The sequence below is a fragment of the Phycodurus eques genome, chromosome 22, assembly GCF_024500275.1.
Source record: "Phycodurus eques isolate BA_2022a chromosome 22, UOR_Pequ_1.1, whole genome shotgun sequence".
NCBI lineage: Eukaryota > Metazoa > Chordata > Actinopteri > Syngnathiformes > Syngnathidae > Phycodurus > Phycodurus eques.
In genome coordinates, this window is record NC_084546.1 from 3,854,764 (window position 1) to 3,871,984 (window position 17,221).

Below are 17,221 nucleotides of genomic sequence, written 5' to 3' on the forward strand. Positions count from 1 at the left end.
TTCCTTAACCCTGAGCCTTCAACGCTCAGCGAGTCAACTGCAGTTCAAACCGTCAGGAAACGAAAAAAAGGCCTCAGATGAAAAGTGACTCATTTTCGCTCTTCACTGTCTCTCTGCCTGTTCTGGCCCTTCAGCCTCCACGCACGCACGGGAGGCGGGAATGGCCTCTCCAAATGTCTCGACGCCGCTAGACGCGGGTACTTGCCTTAATAGCTGCACAAAAATGAACATCAGAATCTTTTTTCCTTTTTCCCAAGCGCACTCGCCCTCAGTCCCATCAGGCTGTCTCCATCGCTGGACCCATTATTCTCTCTCGCCTCTCTAGGCTGCCTCCCGCTTCCCATTCGGAGAATAAAACACATTTCGCTCGGCTTCTGGTCAGAATACTAATTTAGCTTTTTGGATTGAAGTTAAAGGCAGGCAAATGACTACATTGACCATGATTCATAGCGGCGGAATCGCCACTGTAACAAGCTGACGCGAGTGCGTGCGCGCCCTAGAAAGCTTATCAAATATGAAGCAGCACCGGCGAGGAGGGGGAAAAGCCTTGCTATAAATACACACCTAAATGACACACAGAACGTGACTGGCTATTTTTACAACACACTTCGCATCTGCTGAGTCAGGCATGCATATGCGCTAAACTGCTAATTGTTAGCGTAGGACAAAGCGATATGTCCTTCACACCCCGCAGGTCGGCGTATGCAAATTTTCTATGGTGGTGCCTTTAAATCATGCCTGGCCCGTGGCCCAAATGGAAAACTTCAGCATGGTTTGTACATCCCGTGATCTACAAGATGTTTTTCCATCACTCCCGGGTGGGATTAACGGCATTTCCATTCATTTTAACTGGGAAAACTGAGTAAATTGCGTTACGACATTGACCACTGAACTCCCAAGTCAAGGCATATCTGTAAAAGTGAGCATTAAAATGCAACAGTCAGCTTTGTCAGGTCAAACACAGCATAACTGTGTGCTGTGAAATGTGTGCTTGTCACCTCCGAGCTAATGCCTTGTATACATTCCAACGTATTCTCGTGGTAGCCGCCTGCTACCATGGCAACACGCTGCTGCATTTGCTGGTAAGGGAGCAGCAACACACACGCCCGCACACACACATAGTGGGAAGTCAACTGCTAAGTACCGCCGAGGAATACTTAACAGCCCGGGAACATTAGCATTCTCGCGGTGCTAGCTGCATGCAGCAGCAGTTTGGACACGGGCCGGAATCACACGCCGCTCGGTCGGGTTGCGGTGCCACGCCCTCAACGTGTTCTGATAGTGTAACAAGGGCAGGGGGGTTGGATTTCAAAGCACAATGCCGACACATCCTCCGGCATATTTCATCATTAGCTCTAAGCAGTTAATCCTCTGCTCCACTGACCCCGCCTCGGTTTGGCCCGTTTCAAAAATCTGCATCTGGAGCTAACCGACCCATCGCACGGAGACGAGCGCAAAAAAAAACCCCAAAAACCGACAAACACATAAACAAAACAAGGACGCAATCAACCTACGCAACATATGGGAGCAGTCCAGAGCAATAAGCATCTCAAGGAAGAGCTCTGGTGCTGCCAGTCCCCATCAAGGAGCTTGCCAGAGGTGGTGCCAGAGAGCAGAACCGGGCATCCATTAACTGCGCTTGTTTTGCAACAGGCTCAGGAACGAGTAATGGCACACTTTTAACTTCTTTTTGGGACAAACAATCGAGTTTTTAATCAGGTATATTCATGCAAAATGGCAACACTTTCCAATATGGCTGCAAAATTGGACTTTCAAGGCTCTCCTCACACAAATTTTGTCGTATTTTGTACAAAAGGAATGCACTGTAATTAGTTTTGGCTTTGGAGGGATGGAATAGAATAGCAACGTTATTGACAGACTCAAGGTTCAGATAAATAAGACACACACAATAGGCCAGTAGGCCTGGATCCATGTTTTTTTTTTTTTTTTTTTGCACTATGAGTAGAAAAGTAAAAAATGTCAGAGGTTACTTGGATTACAGTAGTTGAACACACATTTGTCATCCACAAGGTAACATCGTACAATAGAGTCCATTCTAATAATGCTGTTATTTGGGTGAGGATGCTCAGTGTTCCAAAGCAAACGGGAGTGACAGGACATTGTGAATCCAGTGAGCGGAATAATGAAATGGCGGATAAAGGGGATGTTTGTGATGAGGAGGGCAGCGGGAGAAAAAAAAACAAAAAAAACAAAAAAATAAACGACTCGGGCGCGAGTGGGGACCGCGTTGCAGAGTGCCAAAGGGGGAAATTGACAGGAAGATGAGGGAAGATGTTGACCTTTCCCTCCGCAACAGCAAACATTAACCATCCCGTGTCAGGATTGACCCTTTTGGCACTCTTGTCATCACCTGATATGACGGACATGAACACTGGAAAGCTTTAAATTCCCATTCTTTCTCTCTATGTCTGCGTTTTTACTTCCTTTTTCACATTCATCATGCGTCATTGCACGCTCTCCTTCGCTTCTCATCAGTCTGATTGGGACAGAGTGGAAAAAGGCAGCCTTGTTAAGAGGGGACTGAACTGTCACAACCCGACGCTCGGCTCTCGGCGTTCAACCAAATACTGACAAATGATCTGCATAGAAGAGAAGGAGGAAGATTTGGACTTCGCTTTTGCATGAACAGCCTTTGGCAGCTTTTATACGGTTCATCCCGAGCTTCTTCAACCCGACATCTTTAGCATGCCGTGCTGCGTTCGTTTGTCAAGTTCAAGGTCAGCTGCTCATTGTGTCGAGTGCCAATCCCCCCCCCCCCCCCCCCCCATCAGGAGAGGCAGAGTGGAGCTGCATTAGCACCTCTGCAGGTGGCCCTCGGTCTCTGCTCTGGTCTCCATCCATGCTAGTGTGCGGCATGAGCAAATGACCGTACGCTAAACCGATGCCTGCATGGGGGGATAGGATTTCCCCTTGACCACTGACCTGTGAGCGCTGGCTTTAAACCTCACCCCCAACAAGGGAGCCTTTCATCCCCATCTCAGTGTGAAGCCGACGGACGCCATATGGCCATCAAAGAACTGTTACGGCAACTCCAATCAGCCATACACAGACCGAGCGAGACGGGTGGGAAATTCAAAGCGGAGCAAGGGTTTGAGTATGTCGGATAGTTTATAGTTTCTATCAGGAGACGCAGGGAAAGATTCAGGTGAGACGATATTTGAGGCTCCCCTTTGTATGCGGGCATCGGAATGAGTTTAGCTCAAGTGCTTCCTTTTCAAGAGTGAACCAATTTAAAGTTGGTTGACCATGAAAGCACAAAAAAAAAAAAAAAAAAAAAAAAAAAAGCAAGGAAATGTTGCACTCACTTCTTCAAAGAAGAACTTCTTCTTCTACTCCAGCTCCCGAGACCCCCACTTTCAATTCAGGGACGGAGCTTTCCCGGAATTTTCTGCCACTTCTTCCTCTCCCCCAGTCAACTAAACGGCAAATCCGAAGTGAGTCTTATTTCTAAGAAGTTACTTGGAAAAGTGATTCATTCCTGCAATGACACATTTTTTGCATGAAGGTGATCATAAAATCCACAATGGAATTAATCCAGTAGTGCATTTCGACAATCGCCAGCCCGCATCGATCCAACCTTGGCAAAGCCTTGTGTTTATTTATTAGTGCTATTTAACTGTAAAGCATTCTTAGATTTTTTTATTTTTGTCAGCAGAATGATTCATTCCTTGACAGAAAACGCCATTAACACCCCGACATGGATGAGACAACAGATGCCGGTTGATATTGGCAATCAGGCGAAGAGGTTTGGATCTGGTTGACGTAAGACAACATTAGCCCTTATCTGCAGGATGAGCTTTATGTTTGTCTTTGACTCTTAGCGCTACATTAAACGAGGATAGGCCAGAAGCCCGTCTAGCTATAGCTCACATTTGCGAATGATGTCTCCTTAATTAAGCCATCAATTACGGTAATGCTCGGAAGATGTACTAAAGTCTGCAGGCCAAACAAAATATTATTCTAGCCCGTCAAATAGAAACATTTCATGAGCACACAAAATTTCATTCGCTAACACTTCCCGCCCCTCTTAAATTCATGATGTCATAAAAGCGAGCTGGCCCCAAACAGTGGTGGCATTAAGGTCCACCCACTCTCTTTTACCGTAACACTCATTTTTATTCAGACGAATGTGTCCCTCACAGCACTATAAATAACAGTTAAAAGCAAAAAAAAAAAAAAAAAAAAACACTGAGTGAAGGTGATAGGAGTGTGGGGGGGGAGGCTTCTAGATAGAGCAGGTTGAGGTGGGCGAGTGTATATAAATCAACATCCATTAGTCAGGAGGGGGCTTATAAAGTCACTGATAAAAGAGGTGAACCCAGGCTCGAACCTTTTGTTGTTGTGCTGTTGTCTTTTATTGCTCGTGATGTCATCTAATGGTATACACTTTAATGACCAGGGAGGAGCCCAGCGTGCATGGGAGGGGAGTATTGGCTTCTAATGGGGCTGTGTGTGCGTGCGTGTGCACTTGTGATGGCGGGATATTGATCACCTTCTGTTCAACATGACTCCCATATGGGCACAAGCTGAAGAGAACAACGGCCAAATAACCGAATTTCACATGAAATTAACAACTAGTGTCTTAGAAACAAAATCTAGTGGCCAGTGAATTGTGGCCAGTGAGTCTCATGGAAAAGCATATCTGTAGGCATACTGTATATGTTGGTAAGCATTCTCAAGCAAAGACAACATTCACAACCGCCAGCGCTTTTATTACCCGCAGACACAATTTTTTTTGCTCATTATCATACATGAGCAGCAGGTATAAAATATGATTACATAGTTGCTCTGCAGCGTGATGGTTATTGCGAGGAAGAGCCACCCGAGCCACTCGGGCCCCCGTGCGCAATAAAAGCAGCAAAACAAACACAGGAAGGGGCCGGTAATCAAGCATAACAAACGGTGTCAAAATCACTGTTGGCTTGTGTGTGTTGGCAGCGCCCAGTCATATTTCTCCGGTTCATTTCTTGCCCCTGTAACTTTTCATCTGCAAGAAAGCAGAGTCTGTCCTCCAGCTCAACCTTGCCCTGCTTGTAAGGCAGTTTTCTCCAGACCTGTGAGGCTCACTGGCCCAGAGTTAGTCACAGCCACGGCATTACAATAAGCGGGAAAATGAGGTCCACAAGCTAGCGCCCGCCGATCACACCCAGCGGCATTGCGTCATCCCATTAGCCCGGAGAAGGGCCGAGGGGGCATGCGGGGGACACCGAAGGTACAAGCCACGACACGCTCAAACCTGGCTTAGCCCGGTGATGTTTCGCTTAACAAATCATGTTGTCATACAGAATGCGTTGAGATGTCCTCACAGGCTATGTGGTACAAAAAGCACCCAGTTTGCTTCAAAGACAGCCAAGCCCCTTGCTCACTTACACAGGCAGCAAACTGTTATTGATACCACACAATGTCAAAAAAACTATTTGAACTTGAATGTGCCTGAAGAAACAGATAAGAAGTCCAATCAGCTCTGCAACGTGCTGATGTGTGCGGTCTAGCAACTTTTGCAACATGCTGACGCACGCTCCCATTTGTGCCCCCCAAGGGGGGCCTGGATTTAAGTCCAAAGTGGAGAAAAAGTAGACTTGTGATGCAGAGGATGCACAGGAAGCATATGTGTGTGGGTGTGTGCGAAATGGACGTGGAGGATGTAGAGAGACACCAGATAGGTTTGGCTGCAGGAATCAAATCCTCCCTTAGGGGCTCTCTTGATCACACCTCCGCTTCCTCACAACACACTCAAATTCCTCACACGCATGCACACGCACGCATCTCTCGCTGCAGCAAATACAGCCTACTCAGCGAATTTGCCTGAAAGTCAATCCACCTTACTACAACTATCCTTCCTGCCGTACGCGCCGCCCTCCCTTAGAACCTTACATGGCATTTCAGAGAGGTGACTCCGCTTACCTTCTTCACGCGCCCGCTCTTGGTCCCCACAAAGACCAGCGAGTGGTTCTTGTAGACATAGGCCACGACCGAGGTCATCTTGTCGTTGGCGTCGGAGAACAGAGCCCTGCCGTGCACCATCTCCGACACGCCAAGCGGCGCGTTCATGTCCAGGCCGCAGAAGTCGTCGTCGATGGTCAGGAGCTGCATGGGAGCCACCAAGAACAATTAAAATTATTTATGTCCCTTCAGTATTTACCACAACATGTGATCAGGTGAAGCCGCACGTGCAAGATCACCCTAGGTTACTTGGCATGCCTTGTTCCAAATGACTGCAACAACTGTACAAGGTGTAACAGAAAGGTTCCAGGACCGATGTGACAAAAGATATATTTCAGATTAGTTTTTCTCCTGGAGTCTGTTTTGACACACTTTCCCAGCCTTCTCTGTCACGCCTTCATGCACTCATGTAAGGATTCTTTCGGGATCCTCAGCAGTTCCATCATCACTGCCATTCCAATTGGAGCTTGGTAAAGAGGAAACAATCCCACACAGCCAGGTTGGGTGAGTTTGGATGTTGCACCAGCACGGCGATGTTCTTCTTGGCGAAGAACTGTCAGATGCTCAGGAGTGTTGTTATCGTGAAGCAGCCAGGAGTTGTCCTGCTGCAACTTTTGGCTCTTTCGGGCACTAAACGAAGCAAAACGCACAGGATCCTCTTTACAGACGTGCTGGTTGATTGCCTGGACCACATAGTAAGGGAAAACTCGTAGTCTGCAGTTTGGGTATGCTTGTGATTACAAGGTGGGACAGTGGGATTACAACTGCCGTGTTAGTCAGAAGACCTTCTCCTGGTTATATTTTACTAACTCCATCTAAAAAGCAAACTACTTTCTTGTGTTGAGAAACTGTTATAATTTCAGACACTTTGAATTCTAAAGGTACAAAATTCCAAGGCCAGTGGGAACCCCGTGTGAAGATTTTTGCTGTTGTGAGAGCAGATGTGAGAGGACCGGCAATGGGCTGCAGTGCCAGTGGCTGAGCTGTCAGGCATGATTCCCCGCTGACCAAGCGGCGCCAGCACAGCCATATATTAAAAATGGGAAATTATGACACTTTAAAGCAAATCCCTGCAATGCATTGCTAAACTTTCAGTAGCCATCTTTGTAAAGGAAAAACTGTTGTGACGCCCTTTTCTCATTTGTATGCGGCATCCCAACCTGCCGCCAGACAATATTTATATCAGTCATGACACTGGGTGGGGTGAAATGACTTATGGGCTTTGATAAGAGAATAATGGCGCTGGGGATTGGTCATCATTTCGCTTGTGTGTGAGGGGTTGGATTTGAAAACAACTTTTTTTAGGAGGCGAGCGGGCATGGTGTGATGAATGGTTTCGCCGTGTGATTGAATGCGAGGGAAGACTTCGCAGGTGATGACACCTTTGCATTCATTCAAAAAACGACAGTCCAGATAGAAGGCTTGAGTGATGGTCCGGTGATCACATGAAGTCCATTATCCAGAGTATAATGTGATGTCTTGGCACACATAGGACAAACATTAATAAATGCCAAACTAAAAACACAGTGTTCATTTACTTGAAACGCAAAGTGGGTAGCGGTCAGAGGTCGAATGCTCTTGGATTAAGTGGATCTTTCAGTCCTAGTTTCCATTTCTCACCCTCGAGTAGCGCTTCCTTGCAACCTTTCACGAGGGTCCATCATGACGACAGAAGAAATATAGGCCCTGGTTTTCATTAGATAAATGGAACATGGCTTATCTCAGTCACAGCTAGCTTTTGGGCTCTGATAGGAGTTTAAGAGGTATGAATGATCGATGAAGATTAGCCGGATTTGGACCAGGATGGCGTCACAGGGTCAGAAGGTAAAAGGAGCAAGGACAAAGGAAGAGGGTAAACAAAGATAAATATACGGCTGCGCTTATCAAAATGGGGTATTTTTCACGACTAACTAATCATGCTTGGATGGTTCTGTACAAACCAGCTATTCCAGAAATTTTCCTCTTCATAGTATTCCCTCTGTTTGTGACATCTTCCGAAGGATTAAAAGGCTACCCGGCTGTAGCAGATAGAAAACATTGTAGTACTCGCTGCCTTCATAATTAAATGCTTCCTCATAAAATAACAAAAACGCAAAGACATTCCTGTCAAGAGCAATTACCTGTTCCGAACCTGAAAAAGTAGTTTTGATAATCCAAAATAAATCACTTGACATTATCTTTGTGTGCATATTTCTGTGTGTGTGTGTGTGTGTGTGTGTGTGTGTGTGCGCGCGCAAAATGTGTTTTTATCACTTCCCGCAGCCCCACGCCGTGTTATTCGCCGTATTACTTCTGCCGCTTGCCAATCACATCTGCCATCTCGTTGAGTGTGTTTCGTGAGCTCGCCTGCTGCAATCTGGTGAAATATACTTTCTGTCTGTCAGGAAGCAGACACATTTTCATTACGCCGCTGCTGGAACATGACATTGGTACTCGTGGCGCTACAGACGTCCTGGGTCAGAATGACAAATAATATCAATGTAGTGCTCGACGCTGTGCGCTAATAAGATGGTGATGTGACTGGCACCGTGAGGTTTGCATTGGATAAACACTGATGTGTTGTGGAAATGACAAAGTAACATTTGTAGCCCACCATTGACAGATCACTCTGTTTGAGTACCTGGTTAAACGTACGCCAGAAAAGCAGAACATGAATGTATTGTGTCGACAAATACCTCAAAACCTGTTTCTTTTGTACAGTCCATTTGTTTTATCACCTGTCTTGACAAACTTTTGTTTCCATAGCCCAGCCCTCTTGTTTTTTGGCAGCCAATCAGAATCGTACCTACACTCTTGACGTGCTCGTTGTTTTGTTTGATTCTAAGGATCTAATGAACGATGGATGGCAATATAGATGAATCAGACCAGCGATTAAACCCGAAACCCAACATCTAGGTTGTTAGCTTGATATACTTTATAGAAAGATCTGAGTCCAAACCAGGCTACCGGGAGAGACTATTGTCATCAATCAGACTATATACTGTAAATTGTCATTGGTAATTGAACAGGAAATTGTTAAGTATTTCCTTAGCTATCCTGCAGCACAGCCAAAAAACAAACAAAGAAGAAGTCGAGTCAGTCCCGACACAGAGGTGAGCATAGTTCATACATTTGGACCATGGCCAGAAGCTGAGGCAGAATCAGGTCACTCTCGGCCGTATCCATTTTTCGGCTTGTGCGCGCCTGCCAGCGCCACGCACAAAGCGAACGAGCGCGCTCCTGGACTGCATGTGCGGGGGGATCAGCAGATATATATGTATATACGCAGAACGGCGAGAAAGAGAAGGGGCCATGCGTAAAAGCGATTAGCGGCGACTGAAAGAGATCCGCTCTCCAACGCTCTCTGATGTATGGCCTAATCTGGGCTGGCGCGGCAACGAGGGCCTGTTCCGTTGGCTGCCGGTTCACAGAGTTAATGACACATATTCAACCGCAGAGGAAATTTCATTTCATGTCGACGCTCCGCTCTTACTGGCTCCAAAGAGTCCATTTTCTTGCACTGGCCTCGTCCCTTTCACCGACAATTATTCCACACAAATTTGGATGACTACCACGCGCTAATGTGATGATTCCACACTAATACCAAGCCGAGCTGGTTGCGCTTTTCATGCATTATCAGTGACTGAAGGGGAAGTTTTCCCCAGATAGAAAAAAAGTAGCGCCTGTTAAACTACGTAATTATATAATATAGCATTCGCTGACGCCAAATTGCTGACCTGTCAGGATGATCGGCAGAACTGTCTTGACTAAAAGGATTAGTTGAGCTTATTGTAATTATATGATACAGTCATAGCACATTTTCGGCCTGAATTTGGCTAATGCTTAGCAGTGCTTGTTTGGTTAGCTTGTAATTCCTGATCGGTTGGTGTCTGAATCTTTGGGGGTAAAAAAAAAAAGCATATATTTTGTGATATTTTTAAAATCAAATATGCATTTAATTGTCTGAATGAAGCTGTTTGTGTTGCCTTATGAATCACAGCCACTTTTCATGCTCTGTGGAGGCCTTCCGAGAGTTTCCTTTTCATTTTTTTAACCAACACGGACTAAGTAGAGCTCAAAATTCAGTTTGAGTCGAGAGCTGTCATGGCGTACAGTAGATTTAACTTCCCCTTTGCGTGCCACTGCGGGGACCAGCCAGTGATTACAACACAAGCGAACAAAGGAAGATATATACAGTACATGGGCTGCTTTTAGCGCTTGCGGCTGATGATGGAGAATGCTAAATGGCCAGCGTGAGGGTGCTAATTCATAATAAACAGACCCGAGAATTGGGGCAGAAGTACAAGAGAATTGACGCTGTACGCCAACGTGTGATATTTTCTCATATTTTGCACATCTTTAAATAAAGCTCATGCCAATGTTCCGAGGATGAGGCCAGCCAGCGGACAATGTTGCTTAATCACCGAATAATGATATTGTGATGAATACTGACCTTTACCAAGTGGTATCATGTATGGAGATTTAATTAGCAGGCCGGCCAGCCAGCCAGCCAGGGACCCGGATAGCGGATATGTGGATGGTCTTAATGAATGAACTAGCCTTTCACTTCCTGTGAATGTGGCTGAGACTGACTCATCAGACAGAAAGCCACTCATTAAGCTTCCCATTTTGGCTCAGTATACAAGAAACATGGGTGGAGATAAAGTGGTGCCTTGTGATATGAATTAAAATTGTTCCGTGACCAAATCATGTCCAATCATCTTTCCTCAGTCAAATGAATGGAAACGTCACTAACCCATTCCGACCTCCCTCCCCCGATAAAAAAAATAAATAAATCGATATATTCCACAACATGAAAAAGGATCACATATGAAGGCAGAATGTCACGTCGGAAGAGTTCCTTCCAAGCGATGGATGACTCGGGATGGCGCGACTCGAAGGCACGGCCGAGTTGAACAATCTAATTAATCGAAGTGAATCGTGAATGTGAAGCCGAGAGGCACATGACGAATGTGCGAGAAGGGCCCGTGGCATGTTGGTTAATGACATGAAATTAATGATCATTAGCTGAGGAGATGAGCGGACGGCCGCGGCCTGCTTGGGTCTCGCACGCGACCTTGTCATTTTCTCACCAGAGTTAAAGGGGTGTGAAAGTCGCTGCAGAGCAAGAGAGAGATTCCTGTATGGGAGCACCTGAAGAGGACAGAGAAATGAATCAAGAATGAGGGTAAATTTATTGTGACGCCACGGTTTTGTTGTTTTTTTTTCCTCCTTTTTTTCTGCTGACGGAGTGAACATGTAAAGTGCAGGCGGCCGGTTTTATAGGTCACATGCCACTTCCCAATGATCTATGGACGCGGGCCCTTTTGCCGACTTATACTGTTGAGTGTGCATTATGTGGCTCAGCCAAGCAGGGTGGCCAATTGTGGGGGGAGAAAGGAAGTATCCTCGCCGTCCTCTCCATCATATCCCGCAATATCCCGCTTTCTCTCTCTCTCTCTCTCTCTCTCTCTGAGCAGATTATGTAAAGCAAACGCGGATGAACTGATTTATTCCCGCGCGGAAAACAGTCGCAAAGTCAGTCAAAGCGCTTCTTTTTTATTATCTGATATAAACCCTGGTATTGCTTTAAAAAAAAAATTCTAATCACGAGAGGAAGAATGGCTTCATTGTTAATCTGTTCGAGGATTACTTCATGCTGTGAACTTTATCCAATCACTGGAATCCTCTATAATAATCTGGCAGTTTGCACCAGACGACATCCTTTGCGCTGTATTCATATCGGTCTATCGTCATATGATCAAATAAAAGCATTACATGATGTCTGATGATATGAAGAATGCAATGGAAATTTGCAAGTGTGTTTGTACCTTTAATAATGAATCGCAACAGTTGGTTTCAATAGAATACACAAGAAGTGACTCCAGTCCCTCTGCTTAAAGAACGATAGCAAAAGTAACTTCGTCTTCAAGTATTTGCTTCAGGTATTCTCGATCAGAATGTTTTTTTTTTTTTTTTGTTTTTTAATTCCACAAGGGTTACATGAGCTTTTGCTTATGTAAAACAGCCACATGGATAGCGAGAGGAAAACAGTGGGTTGCGGCAACGAGAAACAGGAAATTTGTCAAAGGCAGATGATTCATGAAGACAAATAGCAGTCCCCATCTGTGTGTAGGGCCTCGATTCATTCAGTCTATTGAGTAGCTGGGCTACTTTAATGAGGCTGGGGATTTTCACATCTAATTGGAAGAAAAACACATCACAGTGAGTTTGAAAAGCTGTAAAAAAAAATAATAATAAAAAAGACAACGACCATGATAATGTAATTTGACGCAGTATAGGACGTGACAGATGATATAAGTGTACATTAAAATTTAAGTAGCACGCTTGGATTCTGACTTTTACAGCGAAACAACAACACAAACAAGTTAGATATTAAATATAGGGGAAGCCCTGAGGTCATGAGCTCAAGTACTATATGTTAAGATGATAAAACGACACTACATCAATTAATTTCACAATGCTCTCATCTTCTGATTAATGTGATCTGGTGTCCATGCCCCGTTTCATTTTTACGACGGGCCCATCAGCTCCCGGCGTCGCGATTTAATCAAGGTAAACACTGCGGACAGTCGGACGTAATAGCGCCGCAATCTGGCGGGCAACTTGCAAAATCTAATCGCGAGGCTGCGGGTTAATCAAAACATACTCTGCCGCCGTTCGATGGCCAGGGGAGGATTTATCGAGGAGTCACCGGTGTTGCTTTAAAGACTTGATTAGTATGGCTGCTTTAAAAACATTTTTATGCAGATTGCTTGTAATGTTCAGGGCGACGGTGTTTACAAGTCTATTTGCATTCCCGGGCTCGTTCCAGGCCCGAGTGTGTTGAGTGGGAGTTTGATGTCATTGTGACTTCATCGTTGAAAAGTCTTTGATCAAAGCCGTCCTGATAGAGCTTTACCATCTGTACCAGTGCTATCTGCCTTCTACCAGCTTCAGCTTCTCACTAGACTTTCCATCGGAAGCAGAAAGAAGTCCTGGCTAAATCAGAAGACAACAGAGCACATTGGTCTTGTTTGTTTTTGTTTGAATTAGGGATAAACGAACGACGATAATGTACGACTGTATTGTACTCATACGCCAAAAATAAAAAGCTCCGATACTACCAAACCGATACCACTTTACCCGCCTGACATATACCTCCGGGCGGGTGAAGTAGAAGCCGTCCTGTATTTCTTTTATTCTCCTTTTTCTCCTTTTACATGGTGCTCCGAATGTTCAGACTGTGACAGCACACATAACCGAAATGCCTGAAATGTTCCAGGCTACATTGATGTGAAATGGGTGGCAGGAATGCAAAACATGCAGCTGGGGTTAAAATGTCAGTAAGGACAAGTTATAGCTATAAAAAGCGGGATATTTGACTGGAACCTATGCCATGTTCCAAAAAAGTACAAACTAGACTTGATGCTTTTGAACAGTATTTGATGAAAACAAAACACATTTTCATCACAATTGCAATACGTAATTATCAAGTATCGGTACTCACTCTCGGCGAGTACTCAAATCTATGTACTAAGTACGCTTCGAGTTAGTAATTCTCGCTAGGAATGAACAAATAACTTAACGGTCTTGGCCCCAGGTTCTAGCTAACCCTAGAAAATAACTCAGATCAGCTAAGAGTCCAAACAAGCAAGTGAAATAATTAACCGGCAAGAATAAAAACATTTATTTTATTCATGCCTATGACTGAGCTTTACTATTTTGACACCCTATTATTTCACAGTGAGGGATCATATCAATAACCTTGAATATTGCATGTGTCTGATTTAAACCCCAATGGGATGGAAGGTCCCAGCAAATGTGATCTCCATTTATTATATTACTTAATGAAATATTTCATGAGGCCTCTTTTTTTAGAGCAGTATTTCTTAACAACCTCGTAGTGTGACGTATGTGAGTGTGTGAGATTTATCTCCCGCAGAGTCCACCACTTCCTCTTCTTCAGCAGGGTCTAATTCATGCGGTGGCTGCGATGATACCGTGGCGCGTGGTGAAATGGCATCATTCCACGGTGCTAACCCCAGCATGCGCCCTCACACACACACACACACACACACACACACGTGCAACTTCCTCTCCCTGCTGACAGCTCCTCTGCGGGCGTGATTTATCCTGCCCTCGAGCGGGCAGACGACAACGGTCCGGCACGTGCGCCCCCCGCCAAAGACGTTTCCCCAGATTTACGCCGTGATTCCAGAAGCCGAAACGAGGAAGGGTCAAATCCTGAGATAGTTGTCGGCTAAGGTCACAAGTGGAGGGACTGGGTGAATTCTGAACTATGACCTTGAGCATACAAGGTACATTTATTTACTCTTGTAGTTTCTGTGGGTATTTCTGTTGGTCCTTCCACTGAATGGAGAACTGTGTAAAATAGCTACTTTTTCAGCAGTGCTTTCATTTCTGCCTTTTATGTGTTAGTATTCATCTTATAAAGGTTAAGGACAATTACTTCATCTCTTTGTTTAAAAGTATGTCGTAAAACTAGTATTTCGTCCTTTTCATAAAGCACAGACGTACACTTTCACATCAGGTACGTACTGTATTTAGTAAGAAGATTGTCAGAAATAATTAAGAGCATGTTCACTGTTGGTACCTTTATCCAGTAGTGGTCCATTTAGCATTGGATGCTGGGAAAGCAAACAAATGCGATATGACAAAAAGGTAATTTTCTCCTTGAGGTTGGTCACTTTTATGAAGCAAGAACAAATAAGATAGTTTGGGCTTTTGAAAGTAGTCTAAACACTCAGCACCCATTGTAACTCTGCTTTCTTTGCACGTGTGTGTGTGTGTGTGTGTGTGTGTGTGTGTGTGTGTGCGTGTGTTTTTGTGTGTGTGTGTGAGAGAGATGAACTGAATCACTGAATCTGTAATGGTGTTACAAGGGAATGAAATTATGGTAATTTGGCCGAGCATTGGGCTGCATTGTTTAAAAAGGGTGAGTGGATAGTGAACATTATGATGAGATGGAGCAAGGAAACGTCGCTCATCAAGCCCCCCCCCCCCCACACACACACAGACACACACACCATTCATCTCAGCTATAATGACATGACACTGCATCAATGTCTTTAAGAGACACTTACCTGTGGCCGCCTCAAATAAACAGTAAGTAATCAACAGTGTGTAGTACATCAAAGCGGTACTCACCGCACTGCTGCAGGGTATATCTTTGACCTTGAGCCAGGCCAGGTCGAGCGTGCCCTCGCCCTTGTAGCACGACTGCAGCCTGTCCTTGATCCTCTCGTTGATTTTGCGCAGGGAGAAGACACACAGGGCAGAGTCCTGGGACTCCTGCTGAGGCCGTCTCTTCTGGCCCTTGGAAAAGACGGCAAACAGGACGTCGTCATCCGGCGCAACGTCCAGTGAGCGTGCCAAGTTGGCGCCCGCTTTAGACAGGTAGGCCGCCTCCAGCAGTCGGTACTCCACATTGCCACTGACGCATCCGATAGGCACCTCCACATACGAGTTGAAGGCTGTGTCTGCTTTACACAGGCGAACTATCTTCGAGGTGTAAACTTGTTCTCGCCCTGCGGAAGAGGACCCTGTGGTCGGACCGCCCCCCATTTCAGGCTGCAACGTAAGGAAGTAGACAAAGCTTCCACTGGCGAAGCCGTAAATGTAATAAATGTCAAAGTCTGGTATGACAGTGAAGGTGTCAGAGGGTATCTTAATCATTGAGGCCACAAATTCATCGTGGAAGACATAGGCAAACATCCCATCCTCCTCAGAGTTCCTGGCCAACTTGCGACTGGAGATGGTGGGGAAGTACTCCGGTTTGCCGTCCACCGCTGTGGCTACAAACAGCATGTCCGGGGAGGCATTGCCATAGGAAACGATTACGCCAAACACAGAACCGCTTTCGTTGACACCAGAGAGGTAGTGTTCCTTTTTGTGAAAAGGCTCTCCGAGCTTGAAGAGGTCATCCAGGCGCAGCAGTTTGCAGATGCCCTGGTAGAGGCTGCCGCACGCCAGCAGCCGATTTTCCCGGTAGTCCATCAGCAGCATCTTGTTGACGTTGTTGGTGAGCGCGAGCGGCTCGCTGCAAGGCTGCACGATCCGCGGTGGGTAGCACTTGCGGTTGTCCTCGTCTGGGCCGGTCTCGTGAGACACCTGCAACTCCAAGCGCGGCGACAGTTTATAGATTCGATTGACAGCTCCCAAGTAAACATTGCCATTGCGATAGTCCACCGCCAAATGGTTGAATGTCCATTCGGGGTTTTCTGTGCGAAACGATGCATACTCTTCCTCCTCGAGAGACGCCGTGATCACTTGGGAACCGGAGCCATGAGACTGTGGCGCTCGTACGGCCATCTTTGACGTAGCGAGCGGCCCCAATGTGGAAAGGAAGCAGCATAGAAAAAAGCGGGTCCGTGTCCTGGCATGGGACGTCATGGCTGTGCGGAAGCCGAGGGGGGCTGCAAGGAGTGGGAAGTAGATACAGTCCACTATTGATGGTCAATCAGGATCAAGCCTCTTTCGAGATGGAGGGCATTCTGCACCTAGAACGGAACAAGAAAACGGTGAGAAGCAGCACAAATTTAGCTAAAAAAATCAATGTATGGATCAAGCAGGGAAGAAAAGGAGGAGGTCATCAACGTGGCTGTGCACGGACCCCTGTGCGCCACCTTCTCGCCTCTATGCACCTAATTGATTCTCCCCTCAGAGCACCAATTTGCAACCTTTGACGATTTTTCTGCTGTCTCCCAACAGGGCACATCACCTGCTGACTCTGCACATTGCGCAGCATCTTCGCTTTGTCTTTTACAAACTAGCACAAAGGCAAACTATAATTAGGGAAGGAAAATTCTCGTGCTTGCAAAAATAAGCTTTCCGATTTGTCACGAGGTCACTTCAAACAGTGATGTTCTGCATGGAGCGACTAGAAATGAGGAGATTTAGAAGTTCACCTGAGGAAATAACAGCATTTCCTGTAAACAAGGCTCTCCCTTGCAAGTGTCACCTCGCTAGGTGTCCCTGGTGGGACGTTGCCGTTCAGCTGTGCGGCATCCAGGCAAGTATAATCAACCTGAGCAGCCTACGTTTTGCACTATGGATAAAAGCTGACTGATTTTACCGAGCCAAGTTTCGTAGCAATGGGTAGCAAGGCACAGCTACTGGCGACGAGAGGGGATTTAGGTGCCACTATACGTGATAATCAGTGGAGGTTTCTGGAAGTGAGCTTCAGGTACACCGCCGCTCATGTGAAGTGACAAAAAAAAATGGAGCAATGAAGGCACTGTTGGCAATGTTGATG

At 45.8% G+C, this 17,221-nt stretch overlaps 1 protein-coding gene across 2 annotated transcripts in view; it reads right to left on the reverse strand.

Annotated features, from left to right (window-relative positions):
* plxna4 (plexin A4) overlaps nucleotides 1-17,221 on the reverse strand; it is a 126,451-nt gene that overhangs the window by 91,327 nt on the left and 17,903 nt on the right. For both annotated transcript variants that reach the window (XM_061667317.1, XM_061667318.1), the window contains exons 3-4: nucleotides 15,115-16,466; nucleotides 5,926-6,108 (exon numbers count right to left, since the gene is read on the reverse strand). In XM_061667317.1, coding sequence (XP_061523301.1) covers nucleotides 5,926-6,108; nucleotides 15,115-16,359 — 1,428 coding nt within the window. In that variant the 5' untranslated portion in view covers nucleotides 16,360-16,466. The remainder of the gene's footprint in view (nucleotides 1-5,925; nucleotides 6,109-15,114; nucleotides 16,467-17,221) is intronic.